General features: G+C 51.8%; 1 protein-coding gene across 1 annotated transcript; it reads right to left on the minus strand.

Annotated features, from left to right (window-relative positions):
• Nucleotides 1–5674: 5674 nt before the first annotated feature.
• On the minus strand, nt 5675–17078 carry DMP1 (dentin matrix acidic phosphoprotein 1). Its single transcript, XM_069781135.1, has 5 exons — nt 9520–17078; nt 8612–8685; nt 8464–8511; nt 7744–7998; nt 5675–7584 (listed from the first exon to the last, which is right to left on the minus strand). Exons 1-5 carry the CDS (start codon nt 9542–9544, stop codon nt 6322–6324), a joined length of 1665 nt encoding a protein of 554 aa, XP_069637236.1. The 5' UTR covers nt 9545–17078; the 3' UTR covers nt 5675–6321.
• Between the last annotated feature and the right edge of the window lie 702 nt (nt 17079–17780).

Raw genomic sequence — 17780 nt, forward strand, 5'->3', positions numbered from 1 at the left:
TTCCTCATTACATGCTTTGGTGAGTAAGCTGGGGGTTACGCAGGCAGCCCACTCCCCAGGCCCTGCATGGGCGCATCGCTGACCTTGCACAGCAGACAGTGATGAACAATCCCAGGCAGCTGCTGCTGCATTCAAGCCCTGCCGTCGATCCCATGACCTGCTGATGGGGTTTGCACCAACCGCTGGCACCAGCTTTGCACCGCAACTGGGTGGGCTTCCGCCCAGTATGGCCCAGCAGGGGCATTGCATATGGTTTTGATGTAACTGCCCGAGCCCGTGAAGACTCATGGTCAGAGCGTCCCTGTCTGGTGCAGGCTGACACGGCTCCTGTGTCCAAATTTAATCATTATTTTGCAGGGTGGTAAATGAGCAGAGCAGCGTGCTCCGGTCCTGCCCGGGTCCACCACAGGGCCAAGGCTGTGGTCGGGGCTACACTGTCCTATTTCCACGCCCTGGAGCTATTCTTGAATGAAACCTCAGGGCCAAAAATAAGTAAAGAAAACAAAACCAGAAGGACACTTTGAGCATGGCGGGGAGAGGCCAAGGTGCTGCTGCAGGCAGGGAAAGGGGCACCCCTGCCATGCAGCACAGTGGCCAGGGCACCTTCGAAATGGCAGGGGGGAGGCACCAGAGGCAGAGCTTGGCCCGGCTCCCACATCTCCCTACATGCTGTCAGGGACAGGAGTGTGTGCGCCATGGCCACGAACTGGGGAGCAAAGTGATGAGCCAGGAGAGGGTGTTCCACCAACAGCATAAGACTAAAGGATCCATCTCCAATCCCTCTTACCTCTCACAGCACAAACCCAAATGCAAACCAACATCAGCTGGACATGCAGCTTGCTATTTTTTTGCAAGCAGTCAATTTTAGAATAAAAGCGGGAGGGGAGAACACCTAAAATGCGCCACATATCAACCTGTTATCAGTACACAACCTTTGTATATTGGCCGTCTGTAACTAAATGTTTCATATGATTTTCCTTTTTCTCTGAGGCAGGAAACCAGATAAAGGAAATTAATGCTATTTACATACCTGGCAAAACACGGGCCACGAGTAGGTCTGTTATGCCAGCACTTTGAGGCAGCACTCTGGGGAGCAGAAACCCAGCAAATCACTGAGGCAAGGTCACAGCATTATCACAAAACCCAGCACTCGCCGCCACCACCCAGATCCTCACATGTTTGAGCAATATCTGTATATCAAATTTCCTCTGGTTTTTTTGCTTGTTTTATTTTTTTTCAGGAGGAATGAACTGTGCACCAAGTAGAATAAGTTACCAGGACTGGTCCCACCACCATTCTGCTGCCTCCATCCACATGTGAGAGCCCTCAAACACAGCCACATGACAGAAACAGGAGGAAAAAACAAATAAACCCCCCAAAAGGCTCCATTTTGGGAGGAGAGCAGGCAGACACCCTGGGTTCACTGCAGAGGCACCCACTAACAACCTGCACGCTCAGCTCAGGTATTGAGCTCTCTGCGAAAGTCAAATCAGTGTCCCCGGACAGTCAGACATCTGGATGGCGTGGAGGCATGCTGCTCCCAGCACTACGCTGCCGATGACTGCCTACCTCCCGGCCACTGCACACACTGCTTGAACCTGCAAAAAACCCCACGTTTGGGCTTAAAAATTTGCCATATGCAACAGAGGCAGATGGCGCTGTGTGTCAGCAGGGAACTGCTGCACTTGTACTGGTTTTGTTATTTTGAACATACATGAGTTGCACAACACTTGTGTATGTATCCATATATACACAGACAAGTACATGTCTGTTGCTATAAATACCTTAACACTCAGGCACTCATTTTATTTTCCAAAAAGAAGGCTCTGAAAGTTTTCACACTATAATGAACACACTTTTTGCTCTAGGTGAAACAGCATCGGGCCTGGGACAGCAGAGGGCAGGTGCTGCCTCCCCTCCCCAGTTGCAGGTTCAGCTCCTGTTTTCAGAAACTTCATGCGTTCTCCTAACACAAAACACCAGCTCTTTGCAGCTTTGTATTTCAGTGTGTGAAAACAGAAAAAACTGAACTGCAAACCACTTGCTTACTCTGCAGCTTTAAGGTCTCTGTAGCAAGTTTGGGGGCACAGTACAGGTGGATGCTAATGCTTGCACTCCACATGCCATCCTGTATGCTCGAATCCTTGGGACAGTGCTGGGGAGGATGACAAAACTCCCAGGACATGGCTGAGCTGGGCTGGGGGGGGATGGTGGTGTAGTTATTTCCCATTGAAGTGCATGTCAGTAAAGGGAGCTGGAAGAAAAGTTTCCTTAGAGCATTCAAAAGGTTTGTAATATTTTGGGGTTTCACTGAGGTCAGATGCTGTTTTCCCATGGTTGAGACATTTCTTCTGTTCACATTGATGGCAGCAGCAATACTGTCTGAGGTTTTTCTGATGGAAATTCTGATGGAATTTCCTTCCCATTGAAAAGGGCAGAGAAACACAATCAAATTCTCCTGGCCTCACCACGTGCTTGGCAAGGAGCAGTTCCTGTCACAGAAATCCATCACAAGGGGTGCAGAAGAGACAATCCCATCAGACTGTTTCTTCCAGAGTTATTCCCATTTTGCTAAAGATAATCAGGGGCCAAGGAGAAGCCCTGCAGCCGGCTGTGGTGCTCAGCCCAATATGGGAAGCTCAAGGCGCTTGGCTGTGCTGCAAAAAACGCCACCGCTGGATGGAGAGGTACTCTGAGGGTCATGAGGGTCTCTGTTTCTCCCACCAAAGCCAGGAAAATAAGGGGGTTGAATAAACGTAGCCTGCGTGCTGTGGCCGCCCCAAGTCCAGCAGCTGTAGCTGGGCTCGGCGCTGCTCCCTCCCACTGCTTTGGCCACACTGGCTACTTATTAAAAATAGATTTTTTTCTTCTTGGAAAGGACAAAAATATAAACAAGAAACCTTTTTTTTAAGATGATGCACTCGTGTTTCCAGAAACCTGAATGCAAGCAAAAATATCTGCTTTAAACCCCAGTGCTGATTCCTGGGTAAATCACCACATTCAGCTCTAGAGGCCACCCCCAACGCACAAAAAATGCCATGTGGGTGGATAAGAAAAATGTATACGTTGACGTGGCCATTTTTTATCCTTGCCTAACCCACTGGGCAAGCTGACCCTTACAACTTCATTGCACAATCAGCCCAAAACAGGATGCAGGAACACCTCCAGCGATGGCAGAGCCTGCAGTCAACCTCCCCAGCTGCTTTTCTTGCCTGCACTACAGCAGAAAATGGGAGTACTCCCCTCAGATGCTCACTGAGCAAAGGCACATGCTGCAAAACCCAAACACACAGGCTGCTGCTAAAAAATGTCTTAAAACCCTCAACGTGAGCATCTTTTGCCCACACTATCTCTGGCCATCCAAAACCTCACCCTGTGAAGTGCTGCCTGCCACCAAGCCCCTCCAGATGGCAAGCGGGACCCCCTGCTCGCACATGGATGAACAGCATTTGATGGGGACAGCCCAGTGCCACCGGTGTCCCCAAAAACCTGCCCATCCTCGCAGACACGTGCTGCCAGGTGCTGGGCACATCCCCACACAGGGCCAACACAAGTGGCTCCCTCCCTGCAGCCAGGCGGGAGGTTTCCCCAGCCAAGGGCTGAGTTTCCCCCCCCCCACCATGGTGCCTGGCAGGGACAGTCCTGCGGGAAGCTGTCCTGGCAGGACCAGCAGGCAGCAGCCAGCTCTGGCACTGGCTCCCTGGCCTTTGGGGAGCAGCCAGCCAGCGGGAGGCAAATTTCAGGCATTGCTGGCGGGGACGTGCGTGCAACCGCAGCACATCCCTGGGAAGGCATGCGAAGGGGACCCACGTGCAGTGGGAGTGCAGCCAGCTACCCATCCAGCACAGGGTGCAGCAGGGTGCCACATGCCCTGTTTGCAAGGAACACACCCCTGCCGCTCAAACTAAAGCCAAATCAACCCGGTTTTTCTCTCTGTGCACGAAACAAGGAGGACAAGTGCTCATTGTCCCCTTTGGGGAGGGGGCAAAGGCAAGCAGCCCCCTCCCCAGCTGTGCCGTGCTGCCGCTCACCCAGTGCCACTTGCACAAGGATGAGGGTGGACAGAGGGTCACGCACAAACTGCAAGAAGCAGTTTCACAGAGCCCGTTCAATCCCACCCTTTGCCACCTCTTGGCCATCCCGCTCACAGGCTGGGCTCACCACAGAGCTGTGGGGCACCCCTCACTTTCCCGGACAGACCCAAAAAAAACCACCTGCCGATCCCCATGCCCAACAGCTGTCCCCAGGCAAACACCACCTCTGATGGCCCCAGGGATGCAAGCCAGTCCTGCGGCAGAGCCGGCACCCTGGAACGTCTCCACTGCCGGAGCGGCAGCACTGCTCGCTGGAGACGGGAGAGTGGGCGCTGCCATGCAGAGGAGCCGGCAAACACATCATTGCTACAATTTTAAACCAAAGCGGCGGCTGTCACCCAGCCCTTTTTGCACCTCTGGGCTGCAGCCAAATCTGTGCTTGCCATCTTTCACCCCAGCGATGGGGCTGTGCACCAGCGTTTTTGAACCCGCAACCCTGACGGGCATCATCACCATCACAGCACCCCAACTCCTCAGGCAACAAATGGAAGAGGTCCAAATAATATGGGGCAAGTCACAGTCGAGGTATCCACTGTGAAGTGGGGACCAGTGGGGTGAAGGAGGCAGGGTCAGGAAAGAGGACTGTTCCCAGGGCAGCAGCATGGGGAAGCTGTGCTTTTCAAAGCTGATCTCATACAGAAGCAGAAAAAGGTTACACAAGGCAGAAATTAAAACATAAAGTCCACTAAACCCAGGAGCTGTTCAGCTCCCAGCTTTTGTAGTGGTGGTAAGAGTCTACAAATTAAGTGCAGTTTTGCTATAAGTAGTAAAAAATTATTTAATTTCTTTACTGGTTCTTGAATTCAGTATTGCAATGCCCAGCAATGACACCACTGACCCCAGGCAGCTGAAAGGCATGCACCCACTCGCACTGACCCCTTGGAGACTGTCCCCTGCAGAGCCACAACTCCATAGTGTAAAACTGTGCAGCTACGCAACAGCCCGCAGCTTCCTCCATCAGCATCGATACCCATGCTGTACAGCTTGTCATACACACATGAACGAGAAAGAAGGGCCTGGATGGGATTTTAAACAAATAATGTGTTGTTTACTTGCTTGCTGGTAGGAGAAAAAAAATAAAAGGCACACTGAGTAAGAGAGGCTTTACCCAAGATGTACCAGCCCACAATAACCCCTTTTGCCCTGCTCACCTGCATCTCTGCTGCAGGGCACCTGGCACCAGGGGCCGCTGCGGGCACCCAGAACCGGTGGTCTGGGAGAGCCCCCATGTCCTGGGGCATCTCCTTTCCAGCACCTCAGGAAGAGCAGAACAACCCTTGCTCACACTGCAGCAGGTGATGGCCATAATATAGCAAAGCCCCAGGCCCAGCTTCCTGGGGTCATTAGCCAGCTTTTCAGCGTCACTGCTGGGTCACCTAGGGGCAAGGGTGGCCCTTCAGGTGCCTGGAAATAGTGGGCTAGGAACACCCCTCAGCCTCTGCTTTCCCCCTCACCCCAGCATGCTGCAGCTCCCCATGCAAACAGCCTGCCTTTGCTCCCTGCTCCCTCCAGTCCAATCCCAAATCGCAGCACCCGACTCCCCCAGGAGAGGAAAACCAGCAACACCTCAAACCACACCATTGTGGAGTTTGTTGGTTTTAATGGTAATTAAAGAAATCAACAGGGTACCTTTCAGCTTTGAAATACAAGTGCAAAAAGGATACAATATAATGTTTTCTGTACATTTCTTACAAAATATTACATACATCCCATTCTGAAGTGGTACTTCACACACCGCTGAGCCCACGCACCGCGTGTGCACACCAGCTGTAGCTTTTGCTGCTTATGTGCAGGACATGGAGCTAACGGAAAGCTCCCATTGGAGTCTGGACAGATGCTTTTAGGGCAGTGGTAGGTAAATATAAGAGGTGAATACAGGGATCTTTCTGCCCAGCATGCTCAGGCAGGGCTCCCGGAGAGCCGAGCCACCACTTTGCCCTTGTGGCAAGTGGGCAGCATCACCCTGCCGGCACTCACAGCTCTCAGCTGCTCTCTGGTTTGGTATAGGAAATGGTTTTTCTTGCTGTGGTTTGGCATTTTCCCCTGTGTCTGGCATCACCTCCCACTTTGCACCCTGTGTAGTTGTGCCCAGGTTGAGCTCTGGCAAACCTGCCTGCATTTTATCCACAGCATCTTCTCAGAAAGAAGTCAACCAGGCTATATAGCAAATAAATTAAACCCCTCCTCCCCCTGTACCCCCAGCACCGACGAGGCTGTGAGGCACACGTCAGTACCCATCCTGGCAGTCGTTGTCATCGTAGTCAGCAGCAGGCTTGTTGTGGTAGGCACCCGGCCGCCGTTTGCGGCTCCTGCTCTCCAGGCTCTGCAGCGAGCTGTCATCCCCACGGCTGCTGGACTCACGGGTGGCATCCTCCTGGGAGTGGCTCTCGTCCTTATCATCATCATCGTCCTCCTGGGACTCGCTGTTGTTGCTCTCTGTGGACCTGCTGTCCTCGCCTACGTTATCCTCTTGACTGCCGTCATCTTCCGGTGATGCGCTCTGGCTCTCTGCTGATGTGCTTGGCATGTCCCCATCAGGGTCAGAGTCATTCTCATCCTCCTTTGACTGCTCCACGGTGTCCTCTGCGGACTGGCTCTGGTCGCCCTCGTCTTCCCTGGACTCACTGTCAGGTGATGGTGATGGTGCACTCCTGTCCTCGGCAGACTCCCGGTCCTCCTGCCCTTCCTGGGACTGGCTACCACTGCGCTCGCTCGACGTGCTCACCAGTTCCTGGGAGATGTCCTCCAGGGACTCTCCCGGCTCTTCATCTGACTCTTCGTCAGTGCCGTCCCTGGACTTGCTGCCGTCGTCCTCCATGGAGGGGTTGTCCTCCTCGGAGCGGCTGGCACTCTTTTCCTCTGACTGGCTGGTGACAGGCTCTTCTGACTGACTGTTGTCCTCTGTGGACAGGCTGTCTTCTCCCGAGTCAGTGTCCTCCACCTCTGGGGACTTGCTGTCACCATCCTCCCAGCGGCGGGAGCCAGCCCCCCAGCCACTCTCTCTGCTGCTCCCCAGCGCGTGGGGGCCAGCACGGCGCCCCTTGTAGCTGCTGCCCGGGCCATCGAAGATGGAGGGGTCGTCACCCTGCATGGCTTCGTCCTCAAAGTCGTAACTCTCCTCCTCCTGGCTGCTGCTACTGCCCCCTCCCTGCCTGTAGGTCCGCTCATACCGGCTGCTGAGGTAGTTCCTGTACTGCCAGTGGTCCGACCCAGTGCTCTCGCTGCTGCTACTGCTGCTGCTGTCTCCGTGCCCTCTGCCAGCCCCGGCGTCCCCACGGCCAGCATCATGGTCACGTTCGCCTGCCCCATCGGCACCAGCTATGTAAGTAGGACCTTCACTCCCCTCCTCTTCCCCATTCATATCAAAGGTGTCATCCCCGCTGTCATCCTCCTCATCCAGGAGCCCGCCAGCATGGGAGGGAAGCCCATTGACTCCAGTGCCACGGTGCTCTCCGTTGTCACCATCATCAGCATCACGTGCATCCTCCTCCTATGGAGGTGACAAATGAAGACAAATGCAAAGGCTTGCAGTGCACAGGCATTATCGGCACTGCTCACCATGCAGGCCAAGCACTACCCTGACCAACACCAGATTTGGGGCTAAGTGTGCTTTCCTGGCAGAACAAAACACCCCTCTCCGCTCACTTACCAGGAAACCAAGGCTGTTCCCATCCCGGGCGCTTGTGTCCTTGTGGTCCACCCAGTTCAGGCGCTGAGTGTCCTCAACTCTGTCTCCCTTCTCTCGGCCACCATGCTCACCCAGCTCCTCACCCACGGCATTCCCACCTGCCGGGTCCCCGGCAAGGGCATTGTCCCCTCTCTCTGCACTGGCAGGAGGATGTCTGCCATCTCCACCACCCAGAAGGTTGCCCAGCTTGTTGAGGTAATCTTCACTTGCTGTGTCCTGGAGGCAAAACATGACACGGTGCTTTAGTTTATTAAACACTACTGCATGTTTACTGTTACTGTGGCGGGATGATACATCACTCCTAAGCCATGCAAGTGCTCAAGCCTTTTTCATTGCTCACACCTCAGCCCTCCAGTTTTTCCTGCTGATGCAAAAAAAAGTAGCCACCAACAAAAGGACAACCCAGAAAAGCCCAAACCATGATGGTTCAGAGCACAGAAACTCCTTTTTCAGGACCAACACGGGTGAATTGGGAACGTGCACAGGAGGCAAGGCAACATGATGTGAAACCAACCCAGCTTGAAAAGACTGAGTAGATGGGCAAAGCTCAAAGACCGGCAGAAGCGGCAGCTCTTCCCCCAGGTGCCTGGTCCAAAGATGCCAGCTGGCTCCCCATCCCAGACTTGCTCTACAAGCAGCTGCCACCTGTGGGACTGGGGCACTCCCCCCCCCCCCGCTTACCTCCTGCTGGGCACTGCGACGGAGGCGGGCGGGCTCACGGCCAGGCACCTAAACACATCCAGGAAACATCTGATCAGTGATCCATGTGCCTTGGCTGGGCGAAACTGCTGGGGTTTGGGGTTTGAGTACCTGTCCAGTGGGTACTTACGGGGTGAGCGCAGGCTACGGCCCAGAGGAGCAGCACCAGGAACGTGGCCCTCATGGCAGTTTTGGTCCCTGTGGCTGCAACAGGAAGCAAATTATTTGCACGCTAGAGCAAAGCTTTGCACGTGCCCCTGGCTGTAACTTGGCCCCATAAAGCCCTTTCAACTGATACAGCCTTGCTGTGCCGGCACATGGTGCTCAGCCTGGCACATCATCCAACAAGCCAAAGGTTGTCTTCATGCCACCTCCTGGCATGTCCTGTACAGGAACTTCCCTTTAGTTTGGGATTTGAAATACCTGGCCATGTTCTTGCAGATTTTTTGTCTAAGCATCATTAAAGAGTGAGAAAGCTCCTCCATAATTCCCTGTTCCCGCAGTAATATCACCTAACACCCAGCTGAGCTTGGTGACCATGACAGGAGCTGGCACCACAGATGGGCAGCACCGCGAGACCGTCGGCTGCAGAGCTGTGCCTCCCACCCAGTGCGGTCCCCACAGCCCTGCAAGACCTCCCGCCATCCCAAAGCGGAGCACCCCGGTAAGATAACCCTGTGGAGCAGCCTCTGGGTCAGTCTGGCATCCCAGCGGCACTGCTGCCTGCACAGGCAGGTAAAGCAATGGGGGGATTTCCTCCAGCTCTGCTCTCATTTTCCAAGTCTCTTAAGCAGCCCAGCACTGCATCCCCGTGGGGCACGCTAACCGCACTGCACATCAGCCTGCGCCCGAAATGCACTGGAACAGAGTATCACACTCCTCATTTCTTCCCTTATGAAGCAACACCTACATGCCAGCTTACAAGTTTCTCCTGCTTTGTACCAAAACTTGCAAGGAAATCTACAACCCCTATCCCCAGACGTTGCCATTTTCACTCCATGCAATGCCAAAGCAACCCAAACAAACCAAAACCTTTACCTTGAGATGTGGTACAAGCTGGCATCTCTTCTGGTGCTCAGGATGGGACGAGCTGGCTGCCTGTGTTGGGATGCCCCGGGCTGTGTGCCCCAGCGTGGCCGCACGGGCATTTAACCACTGGCTGGCGCCAGCCCCAGGCAGGGGGCAGCCAATGGCACCGGCGGGCAGCACTGCCACGCGTGGAGGTGTCACCGGGAACCGGCCTCCCACGCTTCCTCCGGCCTCCGCCGGGACGCCAGCCCTAAAAAAAGCTCCTTGTGGTTGCAGGATGACGAGACAGGCTGGCAGTTAATGACCAACTGTGCCAGCCCTGTGTTTTGACTGCTAAATTTATTCCATTCACACACTTCCCGCCATGACACACACAAACAACTACAGCGTCACCCACGTCAAGCACCAGACCCCATCCCGGGGATGGCATCCTCCTAACACGTGCACTTCGGAGCGGCATTTGCCCTGTGCCATGCACCAGGGTTCTGAAACCCACGTGGGACCGTTCACCTGCTGGGACTCAGCCTCCCCCAGCACCTTGGGGCAGGAGCACAAAATGCTGTGCTAGGAGGAGAGGACATATCTATTTTCATGCCCACACACGCACTCTTACAAGGGAGAAAGGAAATACTAAATGGAGGTGCGCAGGGAGGATCCCACCCCCTGTACAGAGGGAGCGTAGCACCCCCAGCACTTCTTCCAGCTGCTGGCCAGAGGATGAAACCGCTGCTCTGGAAAACATGGGCAACACGTGCACAGGTGTATGGGCATGTATACACACAGGCATGTACATTCAATTATATATATGAATACATATACACGCTCCACATATACCCTAGGGTTTCTTGGTGTAGCATGAATTATCTACTCCAAACAAGGCAGTAAGGAAGCAGTGCAGATAGCCCCTACTCACTCACAGATAATGGGAGAGGGAGTTTGCAAACCTCCACGTGTGCACACATGCATGCACCCTGACACAGTGCAACTGCACCTCTTTGCCCATGCAGTTTAGGACAGGACCAGCATGTCCCAGCTGTACACCTGGCTTTTCCCTCTGCCCTAACCTGTGTGGAAGGAAGGCAACTTCCTTGCCTGTATTTGGGCATTGCTAAATACTCCATGCCTGCAACACCCCCTCTCTGCTAATAAAAACATGCCACAAGCACAAATAGGTTGCTTTGAAGCAGGCAATGAATCTCTGCTCTGCAAGCTGGGTACTCCCCACAGCCAAGCCACAGATGATGGGCACAGCCACAGGTGAGGGGGCCAGGAGGAGGGTGCCTACGAGTGGTTTATTGGGGGAGAAGTGTAAATGACGGCATTGATGCGCTGTGAGGAGCATTTGCACGTCCTCCCTGGGTGGGAGGAGGTGTTTCTGCTGCCCTGGGTAGAAGAAAGAGGCCTTCACACAGCAGAGCCCCACTCCGGGGAGCCACCGTGGCAGGGGAAGCCTGTGAAACACAGTTCACTTTCAGCAGCAAACAGCTCCTGGCCTGCCCTGCTGTAAAGCCCTGGCAACCACAGTCACCTGCAATGGCTCCTTGGTGCAGGGACCCAAATTCCCAGAGGTGGGGGTACAGACCAGGAGACATGGCGAGGGCTGCAGGTTTACAGGAATTCACAGGAGATGCTGGTGCTGCAAAATCAGTGACTATAGGAAACTTGAGCAGGGTGAAGATTGAGCCAGGGTTCTATAAACTGCAGATTATCTGAATTTGCCTGGGATGTATCATCCGCAGACAACAGAATCCAGAAAGCATCTCCCGTGCTGTGACACCACCACGGCTCAACAGAGCATCTTGTGAAACCAGACGTGTCAGTCTACTGTTGCGGATGCCCACTTAATTCTATCCTCCAAAATCTCCTGCCTTTTGCCCCCATCATTACCAACCAGGGGACCACGCGTGTCGGCCCTGTGAGGACTGTGCAAGGACCACACAACTGCCAAGTGCGACAAGCATTTTTTTTTCTCCTTCCTCCTGCCCCCCATGCAGGGAGGCCCCAGTGCTGCCCTGGCCCCGCTGCTCTCCCCACAGCCCCTCGGCCTCGAGACGGGCACCATTAAGCTGCTTGCTCTCACACATGCGCACACCTTCAGCAGATGTTTTCCCTCTTCTTCCCTACCCGACCCCTGCTGCAGATACCGTGGGATGTATTTTCCTCTCAACCTGTGACAAAATTATACCCCTGTCCCTGGCCAGATATGAGTTCACATTGCCAACCTTTTTTAGGCACCTCCAACAATTACCATGTTTTGTTGTTTGGGGTTTTTTTATGTCAAACCTGCATTTAACTCAGCCCCCAAAGACCTGGTGCTGCCTTACATACAAGTGCCGCTGTGCGAGAAGGGGATAAACACCAAGCTGTGCGTACGCAGCTTCTTTATAACACAGGTCACTCACTGTCCCACCAGCCACCCACCCTGAGGTCACCTCCCTCCCCTCTGGTGGCCCCAAAATGCCCATGGCACCAGCACACCCAACAGCACTTGCTGCCAGCACCCCAACCTGACCCCAAGTCCCTGCGACCTCCAATAGCCCTGGGTCTGTCCTCCAAATCCCTTCCCGAGAGCACCCCACAGCATCAGCCAGACCACCCAAGCAGCTCTGCCTTTGTTTTGCAAGGAAAAGAAACCCCAGCTCACACATTGTAACCTTACAATACACCTTTTTTAAAAAAAAAAAAAAAAAAAACAAAAAAAACCCAAAAAACAACAGTAGGATTATTGTTGTTACAGCACAGGTCAGAAGTGGACTGGGGGTGGGGGAAGCAGCTGTCTGACTCATGTTTCAAATGCCACTGTACATTTCCCCAAGTCCTACTCTCCCGAGATGCTCGGTCCCTGCAGATAGCTGGGACGGGAAGCAGTGGGGCAAGGAATATGGGGGGAACCTGGCCAGGCTAAAGCTGGCACCCTCAGGCTACCGTGGAGGAGGTGGCTGAGTCAGAGATGAGAAGACTGGCAGGGCTGGTAAAAAGATGCAGGAATATCACTTTTCGGTTTGACAAGTTGGACCGTGCAGTGTTCATGAGGACAGAGAAAAGATATGAGCACAAACAGCAGGAGGGATTAGAGACACCAAAACCAAGACAGAAGTTGGCACTGCAGAGAGCAATCTGATGGTGGAGGCACTTAACAGCTGCTCTCCTGCGTCAAGACACCTCAGCATTGAAAACTCAGGAAATTAATATTGTTCCAAAAAACCACTGTTCCCTCTTTTTTTTTCAGTCCAAGGTATTTTTGTAGTATTTATGTTTCTGGTGCGCTTCTCTCCTGATTATACCTATGGGTTTGACAGCAGCATTGAACAGAAAAAGATCAGTGAATGAACTGGAGCAGGAGAGACCAGGATGAGAGCAGGATTCAAGGCATACATCCTCGGCCCTTTCCCAGACACTCAACACCAGCTCCTGCCTTATGCTCAGATCCAAATCCAAATCCCTTTGCTGAGTGCCTACTGGTGACAGCTGCTACAATGCAGTGCTGCATTTTCAGTTGGGAGCAGGCAGGAAAAACCTTGCCTCCTAAATATTCATTTCCCCACTATGTACCACATTAGCAACAGGAGTTACCCAGCGCCCAATCCCAAGGGATTCATTCCCACACCACTCCTCTAAAAAAGGGCGTTCAGCCTTGCAAACCAGCCAGGTTCCTACATCGCTACCTGCTTTGCAAGTGGACAGGCTACAGCTGGCAGCTGTGGCCACAGAGGGGAGAAGCAGCCTGGCTTTGGCTCCTCTGCACATGCAAGGGATCCGAGCACAGGCATCGTGCCCATTCCCTGAAGTCTGAGTAAATATTACCTGTGCTTCATAGCATTAATGTGACACATAATGCAGTAGCTAATGATAATATTTTAGGTGTTTGAAGAATAGAATTGATATTTCAACTCTTCCCGGCAGCAAGCCTCAAAGTTACAAACACTGCGATATACGGCAGATGGAAGTTACCATCGTGTTTTTCACAGCGTGGAGGCGTGCACAAGTTTGGTTTATGCTAAGCCTTTAAAATATGCAATTTCTCCTCACTGGAAAAAAAACCACATCATAGGAGCCTGAGTCCTGGAGCCTTGAATTACACACACAGGGCCCCCCTAATGCTAGACCCCTGCACATGACCAACAGCCCTCTCCTCTTGCCCCCTGACGGCACAGGGGTAGGATCATTAACCCACCCTTAGGCGTCTAACATGGAGTTTCCTTTACAGCCAGTGAAAAAAAGCGCTTTTAAGGCACCAATCATCTACCCTATTTCAGGTGCCTATTTTAGGCTGAAACACATCACAGACTTTTTGAAGTCTCCATGTTGCTGTCAAAGGAAGGTGACCAGCGTGCTGATCTTGTCCTACCAATGAGATGCACCATGCTCTTTCCCAACACACATGCAAGGCAAGTTCCCAAAACCCCTCTCTCCTCACCTCCCATGCCAGCCCCATGCGCCCTTTACTTCTATTTCTAGCATTTTTATACCACCCTCCTCTGAGCAATGGGCTCCAGGCTCTTCACAAATGTTTTTCCCTCAGACAAAAATGCCACACAGAGGCACTTGTCAAAACTAAACCTGTGTGGCCATGCCCATCTCTCCTGGAGGCTGCAGGGACACGGGCTGGACAGCAAGGACCCAGCCTGCAGGCTGGGCTCCACACAGAGAGAAGTGATTAACTCTTGAAATTAAAAACAACTATGGGAGTAACAATGTGATTACTTTTTCCAGATGCAAAATATGCTTGCTTAATAGGTGCCAGCTCCCTTTCTTTAACAGGAGCCAAAAGTGCTACTTGTGAATAATTGGGTGTGCTCCTATTGCCAGCTGCTGGTTTTTGGGCACACTCAACCATCACATGCAAAAGCCTCTTCCCAAATGCCTGCAGCAGCTGGGAAGTACAAACGGAGCCTGCTCAGCACCTTGTAACCTACATTTTTGGGGGCAGGACAAAGCTGGTCCCTCTGCAGCCCCCATCCCTCCTCACTACCATCTCCACACACACATCTCCAGCTTCTTCTGGGCAGGGGAGCCGCAAAACCAGCACATCACCTTGACAGTCTGTTTGGATGAAGGTTCACAGGTGTTGTACGTGTTCTGTGCTACTTTGCAGTTTGTGCTTCTACTTGTTGCTGGAGCAAAATGCATGGAGCAATAATTGGTATTCACATTGTGCCCATTGTAGCTGCAAGTCGTGGCTGGGCAGGTACCTTGTGCCATCTCTGCCAGATGCATGATAACAGATCCTCAGGTCCTATAAATCCATATTCATCAGCCAACTTGTCTGAGTTCACTAATTGGAGGCCATGACTTCATCAGCTGTGGACCAGGTGCCTGGTTTCTCTCTGGCTGCTGTCAGATCTAGCACATCTTCCTGCACACGGGCACCCCTGCAGCTTGCTGCCCTCCGTCAAAATAAGGGCAGGGACAGACGCCCAGCTCTGTCCCACATCGGGGACCGGTGTTGACACTGCTGGCACAGGCACCGGGCAGCCCCATTGCAGCTGGGCTGTCAACAGCTCAGCACTGACAGCAGTAATCATAGTGACAGCAATGGGTAATTACGGCTCCTAAAATTTCATTCAGAGTACAATATCTTCTACAACCATTCCCTGCTCAGAAGTCAGTCCCTTGGGATGTGGGAGCAATAAGTATTTGTCAATCACAAGCTGGAAATGGAGCAATAACAGAGCCCTAATGTGAAAAGCCCTCTTCAGCCATCTCCCTGTGCTTGTCCCCACTCCAGCTGGAATTGTGGAGATCTGTGCCAGACACCAGCAAAGCAGTGCGATGTCAGTGCTCTCAGGAAATAAAATACAGCAATGAGCTGGAGCCAGCTTTGCCCACACATCAGCTGGCAGCTTGGGGTAACCTGCTCCAAGTTGCAGGTATGAAATCTGGCCAGCTGCACTGTGCGTACCTGTCAGATCTATAAATGTTTCACAGTACCCTGATTTCTTATTTCAGAGGAAAAAAACATTAGAAGGAAATAACTGATTGAAATGATCATATGAAATAAGGACTGCATGAGTGCAGAGGCACAGGCTGCCCAGAGTGGGCAGAGGGGTCAGGACAGGGTTGGCAGCTCGAGGGATGAATACATCTGTACAGAGAGCCAGACCCTCCTCCTGGAGGGCAGTCAGCACTCCTCTGGTTTGTATGCTGTCATTATGGCTCACTTGGTCTAAATTTATCACTGCCTGATGTAGCTGGACAGGAAGCATTACCACAGTCCCCTGGGAGTCTGGAAAAGCTGGATAGACACCATCAACATAGCCCTGAACAAGAGACCAGCAGTAATTTGGCTTATACCTCCAAAGGACAGAAGCCAGTTTGCACAGTTTTTTCCACTATGAGCTTCATCCCATGAAGATGTTGAGCAGCTGTGAGCTGGGGCAGCCCAGCCTTCTGGGTGCAGAGTGCACAACTCCATCAGGGAACAACAGAGAAAGATGGTCCCCGTCACTGACTAACCCTGTGAGTGGAAAGCCTGCCCCATAGTCAAAGCATCACCTGTTGTGACAAGGTCTGCAGACTCCTTGCAGATGTGTCCTGTGCCAGGCCCCATTGGAAATAAGGTTACCAGACCCTTGGTCTGGCTTGGGATGATAAATTGTATCTCCAAGTTTGTCCAGTTGGCAGTGAGCCAAATCCCTGAAATACTTGAGCTGACATGTTCTCCCCTAATGCTGACAAGGTGCCTTTGCTTACTCTTACTCATCTTTGTTTTAATCTTTACAATGTTAATACCTTTTCTTTTTAAGACAAGACCGAAAAAGAACCAAAAGCAAACCCAAAAAACCACTACCAAAACCCAAACAACCCCCAAAAAAGCCCAAAACAGAGAAGTCTCAACCAATAAAACCACAGAAAATAAAAGCAAGACAGAAGATATTAAATCTCTGGGACAGCAGAAGTGCTTTCCATCAGTCAAGAAGACTTATTTCTTTATATGCAAATTTCCTCCTGTGCTTACAAAGTAATTAAACCCTCATTGTTCAAAACCCAGCCCAAGCCCAACTGTAGGACCACATCACACATTGGGTGAGTTTCCCTTTGAGCCGAGCTCATTCAGCACAGCACCCGTGCTGCACACAGCCAGACTGCTCGTCTGATGGCAGAGAAGGGAGTCAAACCTTCCGCAAAAGGATGCTCAGGGCAGAAGAGGCAGGAGAATAGAAAGTCTGAAGCTGCCTGCTTCCTTGTTGTATGAAGGACGGAGGAGGAAGGTGGAATCCAGATGGGTCCTTGCTTACCCACAAACACTCTAGGCAGGTGTGAATCCTACAGCTTTGCAATAGCTAAGGAGCCCCATCACTGCCCTTCTGCCCTCACCAGCCGGAAAGGCAGTGTTTCTCCTATTTAACTCATCAGGAACAGTCTCATTTCCAATGCCAAAATGCTTAGCAAACCCTAAAGGCATTTCACAGATGTTTTGGCAAATCGTCTTCACTTAGTTGATGATCTAACTATTAACTATTACTACATGAGTCCTGTAGGCACATCTTTCATGATATTTCATATTGTATAAGGATCTATATAATAAAAATCCCATAGAAGTTATTCTACATTATATAGGAATCTACATGCTTACGTTAAACCGCTTTCAGTAAGAAACAAGTATTAAATCCAATGAGATGTTTCTTGGTTTTCCTTAGTTCCTAAAAGAGCAATAAATATGGGGGGTGGGTGGGTGAAGCAGTGTTTTGCATGTCAGAAGGACAAAAGGAAAACCTGGAATGATTAACTGGAAATACTTTTCCTGAAAACGACACGTGGGGTTGTAGGTGACAAACCCACATGAGCGCTCGGCCAGCAGCTCAAGCACTGGTGTGCGTTTCCCAGGGAGGCTGTGTACAGTGCACTGCCAGTTGCACTAAAAGGCAGCTCAGGAACATCACCCCAGCGCTTGACAGCAGCCGCCTTCAATCCTGAGACACAAATCTGCATTTCTGCTCCACATTCATATGGACTGCAATAAGAATTGAATCTTGCTGCTTTTAACACCTAGATTTAGAAGATCTTCTATTTATTCACCCCAGGAATCAGTTTACCCAATTCAGATACCATTTATAGGGCTGGATCAACCATTCATTCTCAACAACATGATGACTTTAACACTCCTCCTCCTTTGATCTATTCATGAATAAAGCTTCCTCCCCCCCACATTTGTTCTTTGTAATTCTGTACCAATCAACTTAAATGATCACACTGTAAATGACAGACTGAAGTCTTACACAACAGACTAATTCTGCTGGACAAGTATATTCACACTCTGTTAAACTTCC

This window comes from Haliaeetus albicilla, chromosome 1, assembly GCF_947461875.1.
Source record: "Haliaeetus albicilla chromosome 1, bHalAlb1.1, whole genome shotgun sequence".
In the NCBI taxonomy this organism is placed as follows: domain Eukaryota; kingdom Metazoa; phylum Chordata; class Aves; order Accipitriformes; family Accipitridae; genus Haliaeetus; species Haliaeetus albicilla.

Excerpts from the sequence above, each read along its gene's own strand:
- DMP1 (XM_069781135.1), bottom strand. The coding sequence starts at position 9,544 with ATGCCAGCTTGTACCACATCTCAAG. Across the intron at positions 8,686-9,519 it reads AGCTTGTACCACATCTCAAG|CCACAGGGACCAAAACTGCC; the intron begins GTAAAGGTTTTG and ends TTCCTGTTGCAG. Across the intron at positions 7,999-8,463 it reads GTCGCAGTGCCCAGCAGGAG|GACACAGCAAGTGAAGATTA; the intron begins GTAAGCGGGGGG and ends TTTTGCCTCCAG.